This window comes from Meleagris gallopavo, chromosome 2 (assembly GCF_905368555.1).
Source record: "Meleagris gallopavo chromosome 2, MGAL_WU_HG_1.1, whole genome shotgun sequence".
NCBI lineage: Eukaryota > Metazoa > Chordata > Aves > Galliformes > Phasianidae > Meleagris > Meleagris gallopavo.
This window is the reverse complement of record NC_139405.1, coordinates 53,410,158-53,435,749: the sequence shown is the minus strand read 5'-3', so window position 1 is coordinate 53,435,749 and position 25,592 is coordinate 53,410,158. Positions and strand designations below refer to the sequence as shown.

Sequence of the window (25,592 nt, the reverse complement as noted above, 5' to 3'; positions counted from 1 at the left end):
AGCCCACTCATAAGGGACAGAGACAGAGAAACAATGTCGAAAATTTATTTTCTTTTCTTTATCCCACGTACAACATTTGTAGCGTTAAAAGATCCCTCAGCTCAGGTAGTAAACAACTGCAAGTAAAGTGAGGGCCAAATGAAGTACAAAGAGCCTCAGAACACCTAACTTAAATTGGGTCTACTTAAACATACTGCATTAATAAAAGCGGCTTTTCTGTTTCGCATTTCGGAAATCATCTCTGCAGTTCAAAGATGAACAATGGAGAGAAGAAGCAATTGAAAAGCAACTGGAAAAAGCAGGTGGAATGAAGTAACAGGCACATCTGTAGCAGAAAAAGGCAAATCAAATGAGAAAGCAGATATTCCTCCAATCTCAAAATCCAAAGTAAATCATTTTGCAGGTGTTTAAGGAATGCACGTTATTAAATACTAAAGACTATTTAATAATCTACGTTCACTTGTGCAGTACAGAGAACATCTCTTGCACTGTACATAATTCCTTGCCCCGAAGAATTTACAATCTAAGTTCATAAATAATGCCATCAAGTAGTTGGATCAAGAATAAACAAATGGAGAAGACAAGTAATTTCCTAAGGTATTAAAGCTGGATTACATTACTTAGCGAGGTATCTTCTGAGCACTGTCGGCATTGATGTTCTTAAAATCTAAGTTATTTTGCAGTTAGAAGCTCTTCCAATCAGAAAAAATCTTTTAAAAATGTACTAAATGATGCATTAAAAATAATCCACAAAATCTTGTAAAATAGATTTGTTGGAAAGATACAAAAATGTTCAATTTTCCTAAATTCTTCACTTAAGACACTACATAACATAGCATCTGCTAAAGATACAGACAAGAAGACTGCGTACACATATTAGAATGTAAAAGGCTCTTTACCCTTTAGCTTAAAATGTCAAACTCTTGATTAATGAGTCTCGCTGTTACAAACGTAGGCTTAATACTAAAAAACACTATTATAAAAATAGCTCTATTTTCAAAGTGCATTTAACTTTAAACTTGATTTAAAAATCAATGCATTTTGATTACAGTGAAGTGACCCACTTTGCATTCTTTTAAAAACAAACAGTGTACTTGCTACCTGACAAAATGCAACAGATATGAATAATCCATTACCTTCAAGGTTCTGGTTGTCTTGCTTTTTTTGTCTGTAACATAACCCTGGTTATATCTGTTTTTTTGTTGTTGTTGCTTTTTCTTGCAATCAAAGGTTTGCACTTAATCTATTAGCTCACAAGATGCAGTTGAAACAATCTTCGCATCCATTTAGGTACCATTTCTTAACCCATTTACATAGAAGCAGAAAATATCTTCTTTACATGCAACTAACATACTCTTGGTTTTCATATCAGGGAATCTTGCGTGGGATGGCACGATGATATAAGCCACTGGTAACATTTTGTCTGAAGTGTTGGAATAATTTTAGTAATAAAGAATTAATCAGTCGCAGATGGTAACAAAAAAAGGAAATAGCTCATTTTCATGGGAACAAATTGCATTTCCAGCAAAAAAAAAAATCTAACTAGAGCCATCCTTTCACAACAGAAGCAAATGTTAAGAGAATTTCATTTAAGTGTTAGAGTGAGACAGTGAAGATAAAGACTTCTAACATGTAATTCATTCAGTTTTAATTTTCAAAAGTACTCTCAAGGAAATCAAACTAGAAAAATAAAGACTAGGGAAGTATACAATTCTTTGACCCAAGTCAATACCAGCATTTACTTTTTAAAAGTTACAGCTACATTTAATTTGGTGATGAGAGGATACAAAAGGAATATAGCCACAGATTACCAACAGAAGTCAATTGCTTCTGACCAACAGCTGGAGATACATGGGGAAAGAAAATGGTCAAGAAATTACGCAACTATCTTGTCGTACATGCCACAAAACTACAAAAAGTCCCTGCAAAGCCCCACCCCATTTGAATGAGTTCCAATTCCCACGTAAAGATGAATCAACAAAATTAAAATATTGTGCTGTTTTATTGGTGTAAAAATCACACAATTGCTAGTTCTGATTCTGCAGAGATACATCCATGCAGTTAAACATCTATGATCCCACAGCCAGAAGAAGCCATTAAATAGAATATCTGCTGTTAGTCAGCAATTAATGCAAATTTACATATGAGATCAAAAGGTGTGTATCATACAATATACAACAAATCCTAATACAGTACATCAACCTGAATAGCAGGATACACTCAGAGAACTCAGTTAATAGTGAAGCCTGTCTATATGCCAGAGAAATAAGGCCGGTATCCCAGAATTCCTAAGAAGCAAACCGTTCTTTAAAAAAAAAAGTTTTTTTTTTTTTTGCTGGGAATTGACACATTACTCGACAATACATTTTGTTATAGTGAAGACTGGTGGATGTGATCTGTTATTAAAAGGTAATGTGTGAAACATGCAATTACAGGTGGTGCTTAGGAAATGTGTAATTATTATGTCAGGGATTTACACCCACCTCCTTCACAAAAAGGTCTGAAAAGAGTTTGTTTGAGAGACCACCAATTGTACCATAAGTCTTCATATGCATGCAGCTGAATCAGGGTCATGAACAGATAAAATGTGAACATCTGGCAAACTGTGTTTAGGTACTCTATAATGTATACAACAGAAATATGAACCCAAATCCAGTTGATACTGAGAACAGCCTGCAAGAACTCTGACAACCTGTTTAAACTGGCTTATTGCAAAGAGGCAGGCTTTCTAGAATTGTGAACATCTTTCAAATTGTGGAAGGCAGTTTGGGAGGTAATATTGGCTGATGACAGATTTTTTTTCTCTTTTCTGGCATACTAAAATAAATGCCACAGCAAAGGAAGAATTTGTGTGTTGTTTCAAGTCAACTGATCAGCAATCCTCCTCTGCAAGATGTTTCAACAGGAAAGAAAAGAAACCACTAAGAAGTTCCAGTTGGAAATTTTGGCGACAAACTCTGCAAACTCAAGTCCAACAAAGGTCACAGATGTCCACAGAAAACGATGTGAGAGGCAGTGTCACATTGAAGGAAAAAGGTTTTTCTTTTTTTTTTTTTTTTCCTGTACTGAAATTAAAATACTTAAATACAAAAGTGGACAAATTGACAAAACAGAACTACAACATTTAATGTAGAATAGAGTGCACCGAGCTAGACGCATGGATTTTTAAATAGGCTTTGAGACCAATACCCCTTTCGAAGTTAGGAAATTCACAGTTAACGGCAGTAGGCTTAGAGGTGAGAGAAAGGTCGAAGTTGTTCCAGTTGGACTTCCAGGGAGATTCTCTCTTCAAGAACATCCTACAAAAGAAATATTTTCTACCGACTGTCCACAGAGAACTGATGTTAAAAATTTCCTCACACGATCAAAACTGGTAAACGTTAGCTCCGGTTTTGAGAACTAATATCAAGTCTTTTATATAATCTGGAGAACTGTTCCCCAAAATCTGGATAGTACTGTTAGCCCTTAGCTAGTTAGTACTCTTAACTGAAAAAAAAAACAAAAACAAAAACAAAACAAGTGTTTTCCTCAGAAGTGAAGCCAATCAATACTTCTTCATTCTTTTCAAATCACCCCAAACCAAGTTTGAAACCAGCTGCAAATTTAACTATGACATTTTCAAAGAGAGTGTCTTATGTTCAGAGAGGTAAACTCTCATTTCAAATAAAGAATTTGAAACTAACAATTTTTTTTTTTTTTAGTTTTTCTTATGTGACGTACTCTTTAGCAAACAGTAACAAACAGTCACGCACAACTGTTTTTTAAATCAGCCTATCTTCCAATTGAGACAATACCTCTTTAAATCATGTTTGTTTTTAAGAGCTTTTTAATGACTTTGGTACTTAGTTTTAGATATCATAAGGTAAAGAAGATGGGACAAGATGTTAAGAAAAATGGTGCCTACATTTCCAGTAAGATAATCACTAACCCAGAGATATAGATGGCTATAACAATTCTTATTGAGTACATGTTTTGTATCTCATATACCTATGTGGATATGTTTAAAAATATATATATATTATAATTGAAGACTTTAAGGTTTGTATTTTGCTTCAGAAGCAACAAGTTATTTCAGCTGCTCCTCTCAGCACTGCTTTTTCAAAGTACCTGAAATCCACATCAGCTACTCTGAATTAATGATAACTTAAGTTTTCTGCATTTTTATTTTTAAAGTAGCTGAAAGCAAACAAATGCATTAAAAATGTGTTTAGTAGTAGTGTAAGCATCCTCTGCAATTTCACGAGCCTGTCACAATACCTATGAAAACAACTAAATATTTTAAACTGGTGACTTCTATGTATATTCTCTATATATCGCTAATCTGCTGAAATGTCAGCTATTATTCTCAGGGTTTGTTTGTTTGTTTTTGCTTTTTTAAACAAAGTTTACTACATTACCTTTAGTTGCTGCTGTAGCTCGCTGTTCAATCTGGCCAAAACAGTGTTGGTTTCCTTGTTGCGTCTGATTGATGCCTGAATTGCCTTCTTGTCCTTTCCTATCGATCTGCGAATATATTACAAGTATTTTAATGTCATTTCATTACTTAAATGAACATCTCATTTACAGTCCCTCTCATTCAAATGAACAAAAACTTTCTTTCAGAATTTAACTGTTAATTTTCTCTCTTTTGCCTGGCTTGATTAATCTTCCTTGTCTGTGCAGAAGACACATATACTTGGTTTCAATGAAACAACGAGAAGCACATTTCAAATTCTTAGAACTAATCCTCTGCAAACCCAACATACAGTCCAACATTCATTTACCTCAAACTGACACTTGTGCAAGTTAAAAGTTCACACTCCAAAATTCAAGATCTCTACAAGGTCTACAAATAGCCACTTCAGGATTGTCTCATTTAAAAACAAAAATCTTTAAATTATTAATTGATTCTAATTCAAACACATTGAAGCTGTTTGCAATGCCTAGAATACAAAGTGTGTATTGCTGTTTCAATGTAAACTCCCCAATAACAGATGTATTTATACACTTCTTGGGTTACCTAGGAATAGATGGCTGTGAAGCAAGAACAGCAGCTATGACACCTGTTTTCTGTGTATGTTCCTCAGCTTCAGGTCTCAGCTCATCTTCTGATTTTAATCTTCTGCGAATAGGCTTTGGTGGTGGAGCAAGTGGGGTAGTGCCTTTACCCTACAGGGGAAAAAAAACAGCTTATTAGTTCTCAGAAACTGCTTTTTTTACTTGGATTATGTCATATTTGTTACACACTCCTATAATCAGTTATCTAGCTAAATTAATTTACAACCCATCACATATTTTCTGAGGAACATCTAGCTGTATCTTCATATTGTACAGATTAAAAAAGTTCTGAAGTTGACAGATGCAAACACATCTGAGTGAATCCTTTTCCTCCCCTCCAATAACTGCATCTAAGTCATAAAAAAGTTACTGTCACAAAGCTCTGCTCTAAAAGTTTTGCTCCTTTTCAAACACATTCATGAATACTTTTAAGTACCTTAATACTTAATTTAATTCATATTTTTTAAGTATCTTAAATATTTTAGTATATGTATTTACAGTAATGCTGATCATAAACCTTATGACAAGAATTTACCAAATGTTTGCCTATTTCCAGCACATATTGAGCCTAAGGAAACAGGGTTTAAGTGGGGGCGCATGAAGTTGGCACAGCAAATCAAAAGAGCCATGCAATTTCAGATAAATGAGAACTGTGCTCTCTTTCCACCTGTATGTTGCATACCGCGCTACTGGGGACATTAGCAGGTACTTTCTCGTCAACTCTTCCATCTGCTTTGGCAACTCTAAGAGAACTTGCAGAATCAGAGGGCTTTTCAACCTAAAGAAATATAAACTACACTTAGAAAATTACTGCTCAACAAATATTTGATTCAGCAAGTTGGAAAAAGTTGAATCAAAATGCAGAATTATGATGTGTTTCTGATATAAGGATACAATCGACATTTAAAATTCAAGTTCAAGTCTTTTTTAGAGGCACAGACTGGAATACAATAATGATACAGACTTTGGAGCAGAATTATCTTGATCGTGTAATTCTGAACTGGAAGCAGCTTACAGAAAAGGCACATAGTAGTAAAAAGCTGAGTTTTATGGAAGTCCTCTGTCTTGAGGAAGGAAATGCAGCTCTATAAACAACTCAATCTATTTAGAAATAAGTTAAAGCTCTATTCGTTTCTGCTATTTGTTCAACAGCACTGCACAAAAACAAAGTACTAGGGTTTTAGCAGATATTTCTAACACCTGCCAACTATCTCATTTACTGGGGTGACTATTTTAAAACTTCCCATTTGGTAAGCCATTTGGGAAGCAAAAAATGAGCCTATTTTTATGAGAATATAAATTTTGCCTGTGTTAATCTTAAACGAGCAAACAATTCTGTTTGTTTCCATCTATGCTGGTAAGCAGAAAATCTTCTTGAGGTACAATCAAGAACTGAGAGGAAAATAAAATTTTCTGCCTAAGTGCCAGGTAGTTACTGAAGAAGCACAGCAATGCATAATATAACTGCTTTCTACCACTGGATTGGAGTAACATAAAATCCCCACTGGTTCAAAAAACAGAAGGTGGTTTCAACAAAATCATGTAACTGTTGGTAGTACTGAACAGTTGTCAACATCTTCATTTTCACTCACCTGCAAGGCTTCTGAGTGTGTTTCAATTTCATCATCTTCCTCCTTGTTTACACCTGATGCAGCAAATGCCTCAAACTGACTGAAGTCTGCAAAATTTGGCTGTTCTGGTATTTGTTGAGGTGAGGTACTGGAATGAGATATTAGGCCATCAGCATCTACTGGGCGATGCACGTGAGGACCTGCACCCTGCAATAAAGGGAAAAAAGAATATTTAGTAATAATGCTCTTAGCAGTTATCTGATGCAAAGCCTCTCAATAAGCAACAGTTTGTGACACAGAATTAAAGATTATTTGCTTTCTTAGCAGACTTAGTTATTAGTAAAACTAAATGCATCCTTAAGACAACTCACTCTGTGTGAGTGAGTGATAGTGAAAATAGTGAAATAGTTAACAAAAAAGGGAGCCCTGTCAGATGTTCTGTCATCCAGTGGATGAGGCCAAAGATGCATGCAGAGTAGGACTAGTTAGACTCACTGGGCAGTACATATGCTTCTGCTGTACCACAGTGCAGCTTGGCTCTGTTAGACTGAATACGTGTTTTAATTTAGTTCCTCAGGGAAATTTGATTGTGAGATCATACTCCATGGAACATATCTGTCATTGCTGACTGACTTCAACACGTTTAGTGAAAACAGAAAGCCAACTAAAGGGACACATAAACAATCTAAGTGAGGAGAATGCACCATCAACTCAGACATTATTATGTATCAGAGAAAACATACAAGAGAGCACCCTTCAATATTTTCACTGTATAATCAGTTTCAAGGACAAGAAAAATCCAGAAGAAATACTAGGCTTTATTTCTGATTTTGTGTTCTAAATGACTCAGAAATAAGTCTGAGGGACTCAGATTCTAACAAGTAGCTGCTGCTGAAAAACAACTGAAAAGCAATTCTACTTGTTCCATGCAAGATCTACAAAACAGTTGAATGAATAATCTGGTTGAGGCAAAGAAAAAAAATTTTTGTAACATTTGTTTTCCACTAAATTGGCTAATTGAAGTGACTCTGGCTGAGACTAAAAAGTCACCACATTCTTGAAAGGGAAGTAGAAGTATCATGCCTTTTGGGAGTAAACATTCTGTATAAAACCAAAATCTGTGCCAGAGACATGGATCTAAAGATAAGCATTTACTGTGAAACACTTTAAAAGATCTCTGTGTTGTGGTTTTACAGGGACAGGTAAATGAATGCAAAAGTGTAACATCCCTCCTTTTCTTACAAGTTAGAGCTCCAAAACTATTCAATTCCTCCTCAGTCTCTAATTTAATTCCTTTGCATGGTTCCACCAGAAGCAATTCAGAAAAGGCCAGCATTTGCCTACAGTTTCACCTTTGAAATCATTCACACTCCTGTCATTTCAAACAAACAAAAATTTTTGAGAAGTTCAAACACAGAGGTTAGATAGAAGGATCAGTCTAATGCATTAAGTTAGAGTATGATTTTACTGAAGGGATATTGTCACCTGTGAAGGCTGTGGTCTTGGAGGCACTGCAGGGGGATAGGCAACAACTCCAGCCTGTTGCTGTCCTGTAAGAGGCATCACATTTAGCTAAGATTGTTACTTCTTACTACTTGATTCTTCTCAGTATCTTGTGTTTTGACTTTTCAAAAATAAAGAAATTCAACTTTGCATAAATATAAGCCTGTCCTTTGGGAACACTGCTGCAACTTAATCTTTCAAATTTTTAAAGAGATAAAACAAGGAATCAGGACATCAGTCTTGTCCTTATCCTCCTGTTCTATGTATGCACAGTCATACTTCCCTGATCTGTTTTCTTCTTTTACTCCCATTATACATTGTCAACATTTCCTCTTTGTGATATTGAGCTGAAAAGTACTGCAAATCATTAACAATATTATCAAAAGTGATCTTTAATCATTTCCTCAAGACATTTAACACCTATCTTTTTAATACATTCAATGCAAAAAGAACTCTTCTTGAAAATTTACTGGCAGATGCAATCCACTGCATATGGATGCACTACCAAAATGTATTTCCTGAATTTGTTTTTCACATTCATCCAGAGAGATGCACTGACATCACTTAACATTTAGTCTTAAGTTATCTGTTTTAGCAAAATAGTGTACAAATTTCAATACAAACTGTAAGAATGACAACATTTTCAACTTTTTCTTCAGAAGCAGTGTTTTAAAAACACATTCTAATCCCTCTTCAGATGAAAAAAAAACAAGTCTGCTTCAGAAATAAAGTACACTAGGAACACAAAGTATCTACCTGGGGTAACTGAAAAGGATCTGTTCATATCTAAAGATGACGACCGAGAGTGAGAAGGGTGAGGTCTTGGCGGGGGTGGTGGTGGTGCTGTGTTATCTGGAGATGTTCCTGAATGGGATCTGCAAAACATAGAAAGCTCTGTAATGATTTTAGGTAGCTACAACAGAATTAAAATTCAAGATTTTTTTTTTTTTAAGTATTTAATTAAAAACACTTGGCAGACAGAAAAGAGCCTGATAATTGCCATTGATTCTGAGGAATGCAAAATCAATTTTAAAATTCTGGTAATCTTTGATTTCACATTTGTTTTCGCATTTCTATTTACTTAAATCTCAATTTTCCAAATTATTCTCATAGTACTGCTAGCAATTCACATTAGGGCAACCAATAGTTTCTGATACACACTTCAAATAATGACAGCTCAGAAATACAGAATCTCAGATATGGTAAATTTCATCCAGGTGGCAGTCATTATGATTTGCAAAGCATGTTAAGATGTAGTCAACATCATAATTCAGTTTTACACTTAAGTTCAGTATCACTGAAAAATAATGTTTCTGTTGGATCTGCCTGCAGATATATCAAAGTTAAGCAGTATAACAGTGCATGAAGTAGATATCCCAACTTCCTCCATGAGATTTTCCAAATCTATTTACTAGGTAGCATCTTCAGGAATTGCAACTTGTTCTTAGATAGCATCACCATCTAGCGGACATCTGTTGCAAGTTCATCAAACAATCAGAAAGATCGGAAGGATGAAGTAGTGTGCTACTCAACTGGAACTTCAGTGGGATAATGGGGTTTACTGTATGCAGTATTTTTCTGCATTTTCCATTTAAAAATAGCTTGAAGAAACTTCCTAACTACTTCACTCTGAGCAAGACAGATTTACTGGATCACTGGTCTGACACAGCTACTACTTTCCTGAACTCATACATGAGTGATAAATTCTCTGGAGGATGGACTTCTGTAACATTCTACAAACGAAATAAAGCCAGGAGAGATAACAGGTACTCTAAGTTTCATAAAACACCTAAAATCCCTGAATGTGTTAAGTCCAGAAAAAAAAACAAATTATCAGAATAAAAAAACTCTGCTTTTAAAACATTCTCTCCAGGAAGATACTTTTGTAATATTATGTAACCCTCCAGTCAATGAAATACAAACCTAAACCACCTCCTAGCACTAGCTAACCTGATAGTAAGTGCAATAGTAGGATAAAAAAAAGGGAAAAAGTTGTTTACAAATACTCCTGGTGTAGCCTTTTCAGTTATTGCTTTTTGAGAACACATTATGTACTCTGGACTTAGGGTAGTATTAAGGACAATGTAATATTTATAAACAGAGCTGCAATTGGTAGAAAAAGTATAAATGGAAGGAAGGAAGAGTGACTGAGATAACAATTTTCCTGAGTGGATGTTGCCAGATTTGGCAGAGCTAACTAGTAGCTACCTGTGCCAGAAAACAGTAGCTCATCAGAATGCTTCACTCACCTACACAAGCCAGCAAAAAAACTCACCCCCAAATCAAATAATATGGAAAACAATCAAGAAATCATCATCTTAATAATGCCAAAAATGTACACAGAAGCAGGACAGAGAATCAGTGTTGCCATTAGGTAACAACGGGGTAAAGAAGTTTTCAAGCTGCCGTACTGAAAGCTAACTGTAAATCTTTCCTTGTTATTGAAATCATGATAATTTTGTTTTGAAACTTACCTCCAAACTGATTGTAAGATGGTTAATGGTGTAGCTGGTTTTTAATCCTATTCAGGCACAGATTTAATGGGGACAATTAGCACCAGCTGTTACAGCACATTCTCTTTTGTCATATGATACAGTTGTTGGTTATACATTTGTACAGCTTTACCCAGTCCCTTAATTTATGTTGGGCCTCTCGCTGTCTTTCATTACATGGAAGCTTATTATTAAAAGAGATTGATTTATTGTCATGATTTATTATTTTTTTTTTTACACAGTAAGTAATCAGAAGGTCGTTCTCCATTAATGCCTAATGGATATCTTAAATACCAAAAATTGGTCTCAAGCAACATTACGATCACCTACATTTATTTTCCCTCCCTTGTTCTTATGGAGGTAGTCTTTTTGAATTTATCTGAGTGAACACAGAGTTTCATTTCATTGGCAAATCCTATGCAACTCTGTAGACTTCACTGTTTTTTTTAAGTTTCATTTTACACATTAAAAGGAACAGCATACATTATAGTGTGTGAAAACACAGCCTGCCTCTAGATTTCTCACTGTTCAAGTCAGACCTGGCCCCATTTTATAAGTGTGCTGTCAATCAACCAGAAGAGCTTAGCACAGGCTTCTTTAAACATTTTATTTACTTCTTTAGTTGTCATTCTACTGACCGTTGCCGTGTTACAGCACTTCCAATTTGCTCTGGATCTGAAGTATAGGAGTCTGAACTGCTGTAACCATCTGCTGGTAAAAGAAAGTACAGTTTCATATTTGTTCTGCACCATCAATATCATCTAACAGACACAGATAATATATTGTATTCTAAATATGAAAAGTTAAGTTTCATGAGAAACTTAAGAAAAAGTATCTGCAAATATTTAAACAACCACACAACTGACTACCACGAGATGACATTTAAGTTTCCAGGGACCACTTAAGAAAATTAAGCTTAAAGCAGAAGTTGGCAGATGTGGTGTATGAAATAATCTCTCCTCAAACATCTCTAGTAACACAGCCATGCAGGCTGTTATGCCACCTAGTGGAAAAGCACAATCACTCTTCTAAGAAGAAAAGAACAAGATCTTTGGACCAAGAAGTTTTACATCAGCTCACTATGAAATTACTGGTTTTCTGCTGGCAGCAGAATGTGGTTTTCTGAACTACTTTCAAAGCTGTTTTGGAGAGTAAACAATGTTAATGGTTATATAACATTGAGGACAGTCATTCAGAAAAAGTAATCTTCAGATGCCGCTTAGTCTAATTCATGAATTTGACCATAATCTCAAAGAGAATCCTTTTTGAGTGTTTCCAGTTACTTGACAGTCAGGTACAGTTCCTATTTGGAATGATACTGAAAACTATGCAATATTATTTTTCACCTCAGGACTGTGGTTTCTGCTAGTAGCACAAATTAGTCTCTAGTTTTGTTGGTATTTCATTATGAAGGCAGGTAATGTACATCACCCTTCCATTCTAACTGCAGTATTCCACAATCCAGTTTATGTCATTTAATGGAGTTTAAGACAAAATTAACTTGTTCTTAATCACATGCTGAAGCAGTACATTGCTATCAAGTTAACACAATCTGGAAACACAGTAATTATTTTTGCTGCTTTTAGTTTTACTTGGGTAAGAACACTTTTGACACTGTGGGTGCCTGCTAAGAACCTTCTGAATTACCACTTTTAATATATACTTTATATCAGAATTGTTTCTATTCTCAGGATAAGTTTATCTCATTTAAGAGCTTCTGCTCTGGGACTGGATGGGCTACACCCTTGGGTGCTGAGAGAGCTGGCGGAGTTGACTGCCAATCCCCTCTCGGCCATCTATCAGCGCTCCTGGTTAACTGGAGAGGTCCCGGAGGACTGGAGACTTGCTGATGTGACTCCCATCTTCAAGAAGGGCCATAAGGAAGATCTGGGGAACTATAGGCCTGGTAGCCTGATCTCGATACCAGGGAAAGTAATGGAGCAAATTATCTCGGGTGAGATCGCACAGCACATGCGTGGTGTCCACGGGATCAGGCCCAGCCAGCATGGGTTCATGAAGGGCAGGTTGCGCTTGACCAACCTCATCTCCTTCTATGACTGGGTGACCAGTTGGGTGGATGAGGGAAGGGCTGTTGTTGTAGTCTACCTAGACTTCAGCAAAGCCTATCACACGGTCTCTCATAGGCTTCTGCTGGGGAAACTGGCTGCCCGTGGTCTGGACAGGCATACACTTCTTTGGATAAGGAACTGGCTAGAGGGCCGTGCCCAATAGGTAGTGGTTAATGGAGTTAAGTCCAGCTGGCGACCCGTTACGAGTGGTGTCCCCCAGGGTACGGTACCGGGGCCCATCTTGTTTAATATATTTATTGACGACCTAAATGAGGGGACTGAGTGCACCCTCGGAAAGTTTACAGATGACACCAAGTTGGGAGGTGGTGTGGATCTGCCTGAGGGTAGGGAGGCCCTACAGAGGGATCTAGATAAGCTGGATTGCTGGCTGAGGTGAATGGGATGAGGTTCAACAAGGCCAAGTGTCTCAGATTCTGCACTTTGGCTGCAACAACACCATGCAGTGTTATAGGCTTGGGGATGAGTGGCTAGATGATTGTGAAGAAGAAAGAGACCTGGAGGTGCTGGTTGATGCTAGGCTGAACATGAGCCGACAGTGTGCCCGGGTGGCCAAGAGTGCCAACGGCATCCTGGCCTGCATTAGAAATAGTGTGGCCAGCAGGAGCAGGGAGGTAATCATCCCTCTCCACTCAGCACTGGTGAGGCCGCACCTCGAGTATTGTGTTCAGTTTTGGGCCCCTCACTACAGGAAAGATGTTGAGGCCCTGGAGCGTGTCCAGAGAAGGGCAATGAAACTGGTGAGGGGTCTGGAGCACAGGTCTTGTGAGGAGCAACTGAGGGAGCTGGGATTGTTTAGTCTGGAGAAGAGGAGGCTCAGGAGAGACCTCATTGCACTCTACAACTTCCTGAAGGGAGGTTGGGGTGAAGAGGGGTTTGGCCTCTTCTCCCAGGCAACAAACAGGACTCGGGGAAATGGCCGCAAGTTGTATCAGAGGAGGTTTAGGTTAGACACGACAAAAAACTTTTTCTCTCAGAGAGTGGTCAGTCACTGGAATGGCCTTGCCCAGGGAGGTGGTGGAGTTGCTGTCCCTGGAAGTGTTCAAGAGGCGTCTGGATGAGGAGCTGTGAGATATGGTTTAGTAACATGTGGTAGCTGTTGTAATGAGAAGATGGTTGGACTAGATGATCTTATAGGTCTTTTCCAACCTTGTGATTCTTGTGATTCATTTAGTAAGTTTTCATTCACTGATGAAAAATCTACATTTTGCTTAACATTAAAATGAGATCAAAAGGTATTTGATACTTACTAACTGTATTTCCAGATGTGTATTTTACAGATGAACTCATTTTGTTTTCTTCTGGGAGATCAGATGGTTTCACAAGTAGTGGGCTAGTAGGGTTAGTATGATCTGAACAGAAAAATAAGTTTAAATAAACAAGTGTTCTCAAACTAGCCTTTACTTCTAACATTAAAATGTTGCAATTGCTTTCTATGTCCTTATCTGAAATGCTATTTTGAAGACTAAAATCATTGCACTTTAAAATTCATACATCAAGTGATACTTTAACTGTGCACATTTTTCAGTGCTGACAGTTGTGAATCTTCACCTATTAATAAGGCTAAAGAAAAGTTAAAAGAAATGTACTGTGAATCATTTCTTACTCCTCACATACTGAAAGCTGCATGTGAGTAACACAAATACAAAAAAGTATTGGCCAAATCTATAATTGAGACTGTAGACTCCACTGATAAGTAAAATTATCAAAGACTGAATTTATTCTTGACTAGAGGATAAAGTAGGCCTATGAATACTTTAAAATGCATCAGCCTTCAAGACAATAAGCAATATTTCTGACTATGGGGTAATAAGATGTTTCTCCAAAGCTCTATTTCCTACTAAACGCAGGATTTGCCAAATCCGTGTTCTCCATTTCCATAGCTAGCTCTAGAATTTAATAAAGAAACCCAAATGAAATCTATACCATGATGCTCCAGAACTACTCCAAGCAATTTCGTAAATGGCTAATCTAAACTCTGCATCTATCTGGACAACATTCTAATTCCTAACTCGAGAGCCTCATCAACTGTTATGTTGCTTACAATTTCAGATAGTTTCAATTACAAGAAAACAAAGTCAGGATTATTTAAGGAAGCAAGTTAAGTTTACAAAACTTTCTTGTTTAACAAGAGAAAATGTCCTACCACTTCCAGTTCTTTTAAGCTCCATTTCTTGCATGTGTATTTTACTTGGAGTCATCCTTATAGGAACTGGGTGCACAATTGCAGTATCCTGTGGAAGAAATGGATTAAGTTGTGTTAATGTAGTTTTAAATTGTTCTATTAAGAGTTTCTGACACCTTGTGAAATGACATTTCTAAGGAAAAAAAAAAATCATAAATCTAATTTTACACAGTTCCAGGGTATTTAATGTACCTATGAAACCAAAGCTGTATGAGCTGAAGTTCCTCTAACCATGTATAAAGTATAATATAGCATTCAATTTAAAGAGGGAATTCTAAACATTCTGCAAGGTAACTGTGACTATGACTCAAATTTTGACAAATTTCCATCATTTTTGAAATACTAGTTAATATCTGCTATTCCAAGTGCACCTGCAAAAAATTCTTTTCCAATCAATTTATGATGCCTCAGAAAATTAAAGACTTTAAAATAGTATGACTGATTTGCAACCAGATAGGGACTTCGTAGTATATGTGTATCTAAATGAAGACCAACAGCTTCAAAAGTCTTTAAAACAGTAAAATCTTTGAAGTTTTAGTATAAGTAATGCATTGGAATAGATCTTTTGATAGATTTGATTTTACAACTTCCATGTTTTCTTTGCAGTTCAAACAAGTGACTGGAAAGGACATCAAGTTTCAAAACTGCTCTAGTATGAGAATCTGATTTTGACAACTCAAGTATATCATTTCACCAAGAACAGTTATGTTTACATGATTAATTCTAGAACTGTTTAAATTGACTTGCACTACCTGTTGCAAATATAAACTTTTAAAACCACTTTTTAGATACAGCTCAAACACTTAACCCAAATGGTTAGGACTCTATGCTCAACCCTGTAGGGTAACCATCAACCCTTAACCATAACCCAAAGGGTGTAATGCTTAACTCTAACATGAATTGGTAACCTTAACCATAGTACAAATGTGTACCCATAACCCTAACAAAAAAGAGTAAGGTTTAACCTCAAACTAAAAGCAACTGCAAAAGTAATCTGCAACCCTTAATGCTAACACAAAAAGGTAACCAATAACCCTAACCCAAAATTTAAATCTCCTGAAATGTAAAGCTCCTTAAATTAACCCCAAATTGTAACTCCTAACCCCTAACACTAGCCCAAAATACTAACCCTTACCCCTAACCCAAAGAAGTAAACCTTATTCCTCTTTAATGGTATTAGTCAAAAATCATTCCTGCTGTAGTTCAGTTCTTTACTCTAATGTGTGGCTTCTACAAAATAATTTGTTTCAAACAATTAAATGAACTTTTATAGAAGTATTAATTCAGATCAATAATCTAACTTTATACAAAGCAACTTAACACGTTACCAACTTTCCCTTAGAGAAATCGCCTTAACATAACAGGAGATGAATGTCTATGAATTTACTCTTTAGTCTGTCATGAAATACTCAAGAAAGCTAATTAGCTAATTCTCCCCTTTGGGAAAGCAAGATTAGTTTGAAGAAAAAAACAAAACAAAACAAACAATTACTCCTGTGCATCACTGTTGAGATTTAAAATAAGTAGTCTGAATACTGCCAGTGAAAATTTGCTCTCAGTTATTCTTATTTCAGTCAAAAAAAAGCTATCAAACATGAAAGATGCTCACCATTCTTCACACAAATCTTATCAAGTCCAAGCATCATAAGTAAAAAAAAAAAATAATCATTTTCCAATATAAATTTATTTGAATTTCTATTTATACACGCATGCATACACACACACACACACACACACACACACACACACACACACAAACATGAGCTACATGAGTTTTCTACACGTTACATTTCTACTTTCAATATTAACCGCATGTGGGAAAATGTCAAACTTCAGATTTCTGTCCTTGAATAATTATGTGCAGGAATAAGCTATCATCTTACTGGGGAAACAAGGCAGTGGTAGCTTTATACTGTTAACTAATTATATTCAATAAGAAAACTATAAACTGATTTCCATCACGTTTACTTAATTACAACTTCAAAAATAGAGTCTTAAATGTTCTATATTTTTGAGATGAAAAGAAGCTGGTAAGTAATATTCTGCTTTGTTCAAAGTACTCTGGGCACCAGAGATAGTGCAGGCTGAATTCTAGCTTTCAGCATCTAGAAATGCTATTTCCACATTAATAGCAGTGATATCTCAGAGTAGAGTTCTGATATATTTGCATATAGTTACTAATTATATATGTACTTGATATTTTCAGAAGGGACCACTTTGAGATTAAAAGCATTTAAAAGTCTACTATGCACATCTGTTATGTAATGAAGTTTAAAACAGCAGTAACAGCAATAATTTTTGTAAGAAAAGCGGGAGGAAAAGCAACTGCTAAATAAATAATTTTTCTGAACCATTTCAATGTTACATGCAAAACACTGTAGCAGATCTTTAGCGTCAATCCATCACCATTCAAAGCGTTCCTCCTTAAGTCATTATAAGAGCAAAAGTTTAGCCAGAAAGATAATAAATATAGTAACTAAAAAAAAAAAAATTAAATTGGTGAAAACACTGGGGTTTGATACATTACATCCGTGAAAGTCTGACAGATTTTTCAGTTAAGTAAGAGTGTTGCCAACACCTATGATTATGTATTTTGAAGCTTGAAAAAATACTAAAGATAGAATCTGAAAAAGAAACTAATAAGTAATTGGGAGTGGCTCGAATTACATCGTATTTTCAAAAAACAGTATGTTTAAGTATTTCCTCTAATACAGCTTTTGAAAACAGTGTTGCATCAAAACCAAGAAAACAAACATTCACTGCACTCAGATATTAAATGTGAGAATTACGAGAAAAACTCTATTCCTAGAAATAAGCAAAATTATTAATAAGGTTGTTACCATTCCCCCACTAAAAAAAAAAAAAAAAGGAATTTATGGAATCATGCATAACAGCTATATAGCTATATACAATGAATAGAAATTTAGTGTTAATAAAATTAATTTCAAACAAGCAAGCTAAGTGATTGACTTACAGGATCAGCTGGTGCAATGTTAGAATCAAATTGGGTCAGAGTTTGTGAGCTTGAAGAGCGTTCGCTAAATGTCTCCCACTGCTGAACAGACAGAGGAGAGAAATCAGCATGATGAGAAAGATGGGAGTAAAAGATCACCGAGGAGACTTAGCATAGTAGTTTGGAGGTTGCACTGGAAAGCACTGTATTTGCACTGGGCAGTACTTAGAAGCTACACTAACGCGTGTCAAATCTTTCACTTTGAGACTGCACTGCAATCAAGTTTGTTACCTGTCAGTATTCATCTTTTACTTTCATACTTCACAGTGAACACACAGGCGCACAGTTAACTCAAATACTTTCAGAGTTCTTGTAAAAATTACACAAGTAGAAAAAAACTGTTAAGCTAATCAAATATTGTTGAGATTCAGTGCCACATGTCTGTAAATATGAAATCCACAGAAAGATTCCTCAGCTTTGTAGTTGCCCAGTTTCAAATATATTTAGAAGGCACTGATTTTCTTAGAAAATCTCAGACAAATGAACACTGAGCAGAGTGCTCTAATTATACCAGTCCAGCTTGCTAGTGCAACCCCTAAGAAATGATTCTATTCAGCAAGAGTATTTTTACAAGTCTGAATCACTGACAAGGCAAAGAATTAAATTCAAACATACCAGTGATTGTTAAATGCAAATTAAGTACAGTTTTACAAGATATAGGCAAGCTGTATCAACACATAGTTGTCAAGAGTTCTCATGCTTAATAAGTTAAAATACTGTCACAACTGGATCAACGAAGTAGGAAAATACATAAAATTAATCTGATCCAGAAACTAAATGACAAATCACTACAGAATCGTTAAACATATCTTAGCATTACAACAAATATTAGCCAAGTTTCAAACAAGATTTTTAGAAGATTTTTAGCACTCAGAGACTAAAATATTAGTATGGTCATGAAAACAAATCAATATTCTTGTCCCACCTCAACGTGTATGTTTTCAGATGATACAGAGCACAGTATATTTTGTTAGTCAACCTAATATCATGCTTTCCCCTACATGAAACCATAGTGAATGAATGAGTGAGCCATATTCAGGCACACACAGTCTGGTTCCTGCAGTGCTTGGAAGGTAACTTTCTGACAGGCGGTGGAGGAGCCAATGAGGAAAGATATGCTGCTGGACCTTGTTCATACAAATAAGAAAGGCCTGGTTGGGAATGCAAAGGCTACGATCAGCCTTGGATGTAGCAAACATGAGACAGCGGAGTTCAGGAACTTACTGCCTTCTTTCTTCCATGTAGGATTGCAATGCTGGACTTTTGGAGAACCAACTTTGACCTCTTCAGGGACCTACTTGGAGGCATCCAGTGGGTTGAGACATTGCAAGGTAAGAGGGCATGCAGGTCAAGGAAAGTGATCCTCCCCCTCTCCTCTGCCCTGGTGAGGCCACATCTAAAGTGCTGTGTCCAACTCTTGGCTCCTCAGTTTGAGAACAAACTCTCCTCTGCCCTGGTGAGGCCTCATCTAAAGTGCTGTGTCCAACTCTTGGCTCCTCAGTTTGAGAATGAATGGGAATTTCTAGTGAAGGGTCACAAAGATTACGGGACTGGAGCGTCTCCTATATGAGAAAAGGCTGAGAGACCTGGGACTGTTCAGCCCAGAGAAGAGAAGACTGAGGTGGAATCTTATCAGTGTTTAATAAACATTTAGTGGGTGGGAGTGGATGAGGCCAGGCTATAGGCTATGAGGGGCTCTGGGCACAATCTGGAACACAGGAAGTTCCATATAACATGAGGAAAAGTATCTTCACTGTGAGTGTGACAGAGCATTGGAACAGACTGCCCAAAGAGCTTGTGAAGTCTCCTTCCCTGGAAATATTAAACAACTGCCCAGATGCTCTCCTATGTAAGCGACTATAGGGAAACCTGCTTTAGTAGGGGGCTGGACTAGATGACCTCCAAAGATGCCTCCCAACCCTCACACATTCTGTGAATGGCCAATATGTGAAAGTAGCCTAAAGTAGTACTTTAGAAATAGGTCTTCATGGAAATTCCTAAATAACTGTTTTCAGTCAGCTGAAATGAATTGAACGTAATCAGAACAAGACTCACTAAAGTTTTAAGACCCTTCATGTGTGGTGCTGTTCCTTGCAGAGGAGTCCTATTTTGTAACAAAGGCAAAGACTATGACATGTCATTCAGCTGGTATTTTTCCACAAAACTACCCCTTTTTAGCAAGAATGTAAGCTTTTCCCTTCCTAAATGCTGCATCCCACTCCATATAGTAATCAACTCATTTTTGCAGTACTCCACCCAATCATGAAGAAGTGGCACTGCAAGAAGTGCTACAAAGTTTTTCTTAAACCAAAAAATCTAGCAGCCAAATTCTGTCAGCCTTTTCCACATTTTGGTTTCTTGCTTTTACACAGCTGCTCATCATCATGAAACATACAGTAATATATTTTAAACTGCCCTTTAAACTTGACTTTGCCATTGTCCTCAATATTACTAGTTATACAGACAGACGTTTTGTTTACAGCAATCTTGCTGCTTAATTTTTCAAAACTTCCATAAAGGCATACAGCATTTATGTTATACCTAAAACAAATGCTTAAATATTTATGTGCACGTAAAAAAATAAATAAAATGAATGCTACATTTACTTCTTATTTTACTCCTCTGAAAACATACTGCAGGGCATTTACTATTTGCCCTTGGGGTCTGTAGCTAGACACAGATGAACATCAACACCTACTAAACCAAGGACCATGCTGTTAATGCTTCATTCATCCATCTTGAGATACTACCAGAAACAAGTCACTGCAAACTCCCTGCTACATTGTAAACTATATTAAGTGCCTACTGGACTATATCTGAAATAGTAAGATCAAAGAGCAATAATTAGCTAGGATAAATGTCCCGTTAGTTGAAACTAAAATGCCTGTCTTTGAGACTCACAAAGGTCTTTCAAAAATACCACAAAATTGTTAATTACTAAAAAGCAGAACTCACAACAAGCTGAACTACTACTGAAAGAACATCTAAATATTTGAAACATTTGTGAACTCCAAAGACACTACATCTGTGTCAAAGCTAATATGACACCTGCTTTCAATGAAAATTTAATAGGCTTTCCAGTTTTTTAAACTCTCAGAAGTGTCTGCAGCACCAGCACTGAAACTGGAAGGAAAAGTTTCCTGAAGTGAGAAACAACAGATCAGTAGATTGTAGAGACAAGACTGTTAAGCAAGCATCTATCTAATCTATATAATTTTTATAATGTTCTTTATTTTAAAGTTTTAAGTTGGTCCATACTTTGTGAGCTTACACTACCTGAACTTGAGAATTGGAGTATAAAAATCAATTGTGAGCTAGAAAAAACAGAGTAACCCATGTTTTTAGAACTAACTGGGACACAGATTTCTTGGAGAGGTAGTTCATCCAAAGCTGCATAGCTTTGCAAGCAACTCATTTGTTGATGACAGTCATAAGAGATTGAAACAGACAACAGACTGGTGCCTGCTGTAATACCAGAAATTTTTTCATGGCAATAAAACCTTGAGGACTTTGACCTGATTCATGCTGGAAAGAAAATGTTGCAAAGCAAGCATGCATAGCAATACAGCTAAGAAATCAGAACAATTAGAACAAAAAATTCTCAACATTTAACTCCTAGTATAGTTAATGTTTGGTAATATATTTATTCTGAAAATTTTTCCAAACTTCTTACGAGTTTGAATTGGTTTTCAAAAGAAAATATCACATTGTCTAGCAGAACAGATAAAGTCAGTTTTGTAAAGAAGATTTTGGCTGACAACCAATATCAGCAACTTTGTTCTGCTACTGCAATTCTCTTATTCAACTGGTTTGAATTGCAGATACAAAATCTGTTCAACTATGATGCAGCTTACCAAATTAGGACTCTTCATTGTAAGCATGATGGAATACATCATGCAAGTTTAAATATATTTGCAGACATTTTCTCCTTGCTAGCAACGACTGACTATCTGTTCACTTGACTAGAAAGCATATCTTCTACAAGCAGTCTAAGAGTCATTCTGTCAAACAGAACAAAGAATCATTATATGTTGTATTTTTTATCTGGTAAAGGCACCACTGTGAGGCTTGCATTTGTCCTTAAAAGGAAAGGTAGACTCTTACTAAGTCCTTCCTCCTGATAGATGCAGGAAATTTCCTCAGCTTTTAATCATTAAAATCATTAAATCATATAATCATTTTTAATCATTAAAAAAAATGTTTATTTTCTGTTTCACATCAATTCTGTTTTGATTTGTCTACGTTTCTTACTACTAATCTTCTATGCATTTTAAGTCTAACCATGAAATGAAGTCACAAAAAGTTCTATCATAGCCAAGTATTATCATGTTTCTTACTGAAAAGGCTATTTTAGATGTTAAAGTTTTAGATACTTCTTAAGAGTTGCAGAGTATTAAATCATCAAAGTGGCTTTCATATTTTTCTTTTTTTTTTTTTCCATATAATCAAAAACAAACTCTAGGAGTTAAACCCTTACGGGCTTTGTAAACAGTGGGCATCTGTGAATAAATCTTCTTCGGTAACTTTCAAATTTTGACAAAATACAACCCCCTACCATCTAAGTAATCATATATAGTAAATACAGACACAAATAACAATTAAGAGAATAACCGTAGAAAGGAACAGCAAACATTGTAAATTAAAATTTAATTTTAAAATTATTGGCTTGAGATCCAACTTCGCTTCTGAAGGAAACCCAGAGCCTCTGTATTACTGGTGAGATATTTTATATTTCAGGGTAAAACTAGCTCAATGTCCTGATAAAGTCAGAAGCTTATTCTGAAGTTTGTGCAAGTTTTGATCATAAGATCCTTCAGAGTTACAAAAAAGAAAGCACCCAGAGAAATTAAAAAAAAAAAAAATCAACTGAAGTTGAAGTATGAGAAGAGATCACTTAGTGATGAATATGAAGCTTAATTGCTATTAATTACATTTTAAAAATTCTCACCTCCCAATGAGGCAGAAAAATTGTAAAGGTAACATTTTTACAATTTAAAATGTACAGAACCTTTCTGTGTTTTAGCGTCCATTGTCCTCCTTGAGTTTTTGTCAATGCATTCACAACTGGTGATAAACAATCCACTTACGAACTAAATATGTTCACACAACTTAAGATATTGACAGCGGCAATTAAATAACGTGGATGGAAGTGCTAACCTCACTGCTCTGATTCAATTCTGGCCAGGTCTGATTTAGGGATGGCATTGATGGAGACTTGCTTGGAGGTGCTTCTGCTGGAGAGCTGGAGTAACCAACCTCACCGGTTTGTTCCCCAACTTCTGAAATGAAAGTAATCACTGTAAGTCAAAAATCATTAATAGCATTCACTTTATTCTCAAAAAGGCTGTTTGTATCTTATTCGAAAGTGCCCCTTATTTCCACTTTTTCCGCAGACAAAACAGACTGATTTGAATTAAAGGTGCTACACCCCCTTATGATGTTTTCTTTCACAGCATCTCGCAAATTGAACCGGCTTGACAGCTGTTCCTTGCAAGCGTATGTTGTTATTGTAATTCTAGTTTTCTCTGGGCTTTCAGCAAATAGAATTCCTTGCAGAAAGCCTCCCCTCTTTGAAGTTGCACAGTTTTTCATAATGCAGCACACATTTGTTCTAATTAAAAGAGAACTGGGTAACCTAATGGTAAATAGCAGATTAAAAATTCTCATGACAATGAAATGCTGCTTACAGCATCAACTAATTTGCTACATCTCACAATACAAACTGCAAGCAATGCCTTGGAAGCCTCAAAAACTGAAGTTCAGATTACAAATTGAAACTGTAACAGGAATAGGTGAAAAAACAACTGATAAGTAGCTAGATATACTAACAGAATGTCTGTAGACAAAATAATTAAGAACTCTGAACAAGGTAATATACAATACAAAAGAAATCAGTGAAAATCAACTGCACCATCAAAAACCAACAACAGCCTATTGTCTTCAAAGCGCTGCTGGGGAAAGCAATAAGCACAGCCTAAAAGGAATATCTGAAACATAGAAAAAAGTTTAGAGGCCATTAGAGGCTAAAGTGTTACTGATATACAAAACAAAACCAATAGCAACACAGAAATTAGTAACCTGCTGAAGCTTCAAACGTCTCAAACTTTCTGTAAATAGCAGACACAATGTTGAGACTCAACGTTTCCAAAATTATACCCAGTGCCTACCCAACATCTTGTACTACTGTCCTGCAGGAAAAATTGCTTTACAATTTTTTCAAGATAGAAGCTGTATCTAATACTTTTTTTTAGGAAAAAAAAAAACTTCTGGCAATAAAAAAACACCAAGGTTATACCAAGATGATCTTTAAAAGCAGCATGATGTCAGCAATTCAAGATGACACACTGTAACCACTACACAGAATTAACATGCTAAATTTAACATGCCAGTGGTAATGTTTGGGGAATGTATGTTGCATGTTCAGTGCTTTGAAGCATGAAGTGAACAGCGAGTTGAAAAACACTCCAAATTCTCATTCAACAGTGGTATGCTAGATAACTGAACTACAGTTAAATGTAAGTTCAAAAGATAAAGGTGGAAAACTGCTGTGGACAGGGTGTATGGCTATTCAATTTATTCAATATTGCAATTCAAGGCATTTACAGATATCTACATGAAAAACTGATCGGACATTTCTGAAAAGTAAATAGGTAACTAAATATGAAAATGCATGTCAGATTCCTTATGAATGATAATCCGAAAGCATCAAATTAATTCATATACAGTATTTTTTTTTTAAGTTCTATTTTCTATAAAAATAAGGAAAACAAATCTTTTTATTTAGACATAATTATGAAATTATTTTTAACCTTAAGAAAAATATCCTGTAGAAATTAAGTATTCTTGCAAAAACTGGGTTTATTTTCTGTTAATGAGGAAAATATCAGATCTAACAGAAGGAAAATTTGTTTTTCCGTAGAAAGAAATGGCATTGTTAGAGCAGACTGAACAGAAAAAAAAACACACCACAAATTTACAGGAAAGCAAAAACTTCTAAGTTTTGTAATTGATTGTTAATTTTTATAAACTGAGATAAAATTGATTTAACTGGAAAACAGTTCATGTCAGCTGCAGATCATAAATTTCATCAAGACGGGTGCTATAACACATAAAATACATGTTTAAGGACTTAGAGAGAAGCATCTGTACAACTGACTTCATTCTCCTATTTCAGTGCAGTTTCCTTCTACAGGTTGTTTTCACACAGACATTTGACTCATTCTGAAAAGTGGACATAACTTACTTAGAAATACCACACCACAATGTTAAATCTTAAGTGGAGCTGTTGCAATCAGAGATTTCTTTGTATAATATGATCCAATTCAAAATACTAACCCCAATTCAAGTCTATTGTGGAATTACCAAAGTGTTCTAAGAACTTCAAGTCTCATTTATTTCCCCAGGTCAGCATAGATATAACCACCTCGTTGGAAAATTGTTCTTTTACAATTCCATAGGGGCGCAGACAAATGTAATATTGCATAACAGCTCTATGCCATGTGAGAGAAATGCATCTCTGGTCACAAAAGCAGATGTCAGACAAGACCAACATAGTAAAGGATTTGAAACACCTGCACTTGGTCACAGATTCACATAAGCAGGAGCAGCTGCCAGAACTAAGTGGCAAGAGTCTTCCGTGCCAGTCCAAACAGAAGAGTATTAGAGAGAGCACTGTTACTTCTCTTCCTCTTAGCCACTGGTTCA

At 35.9% G+C, this 25,592-nt stretch overlaps 1 protein-coding gene across 12 annotated transcripts in view; it reads right to left on the bottom strand.

Annotated features, from left to right (window-relative positions):
• Positions 1 to 1,983: 1,983 nt before the first annotated feature.
• Positions 1,984 to 25,592, bottom strand: part of REPS1 (RALBP1 associated Eps domain containing 1) — a 64,838-nt gene continuing 41,229 nt past the window's right edge. Inside the window, exons 9-20 of one of the 12 annotated variants that reach the window (XM_085217179.1) lie at positions 23,046 to 23,167; positions 17,850 to 17,930; positions 14,837 to 14,924; positions 13,941 to 14,042; positions 11,242 to 11,311; positions 8,868 to 8,986; positions 8,094 to 8,158; positions 6,630 to 6,815; positions 5,705 to 5,815; positions 5,000 to 5,148; positions 4,398 to 4,503; positions 1,984 to 3,299 (exon numbers count right to left, since the gene is read on the bottom strand). In XM_085217179.1, the coding sequence (XP_085073305.1) occupies positions 3,231 to 3,299; positions 4,398 to 4,503; positions 5,000 to 5,148; positions 5,705 to 5,815; positions 6,630 to 6,815; positions 8,094 to 8,158; positions 8,868 to 8,986; positions 11,242 to 11,311; positions 13,941 to 14,042; positions 14,837 to 14,924; positions 17,850 to 17,930; positions 23,046 to 23,167 (1,268 nt within the window). In that variant the 3' untranslated portion in view covers positions 1,984 to 3,230. Of the gene's footprint in view, positions 3,300 to 4,397; positions 4,504 to 4,999; positions 5,149 to 5,704; positions 5,816 to 6,629; positions 6,816 to 8,093; positions 8,159 to 8,867; positions 8,987 to 11,241; positions 11,315 to 13,940; positions 14,043 to 14,836; positions 14,925 to 17,849; positions 17,931 to 23,045; positions 23,168 to 25,592 lie in introns of all 12 variants that reach the window. The other 11 variants (XM_085217177.1, XM_085217178.1, XM_085217176.1 and 8 more) reach the window with 11 other exon arrangements.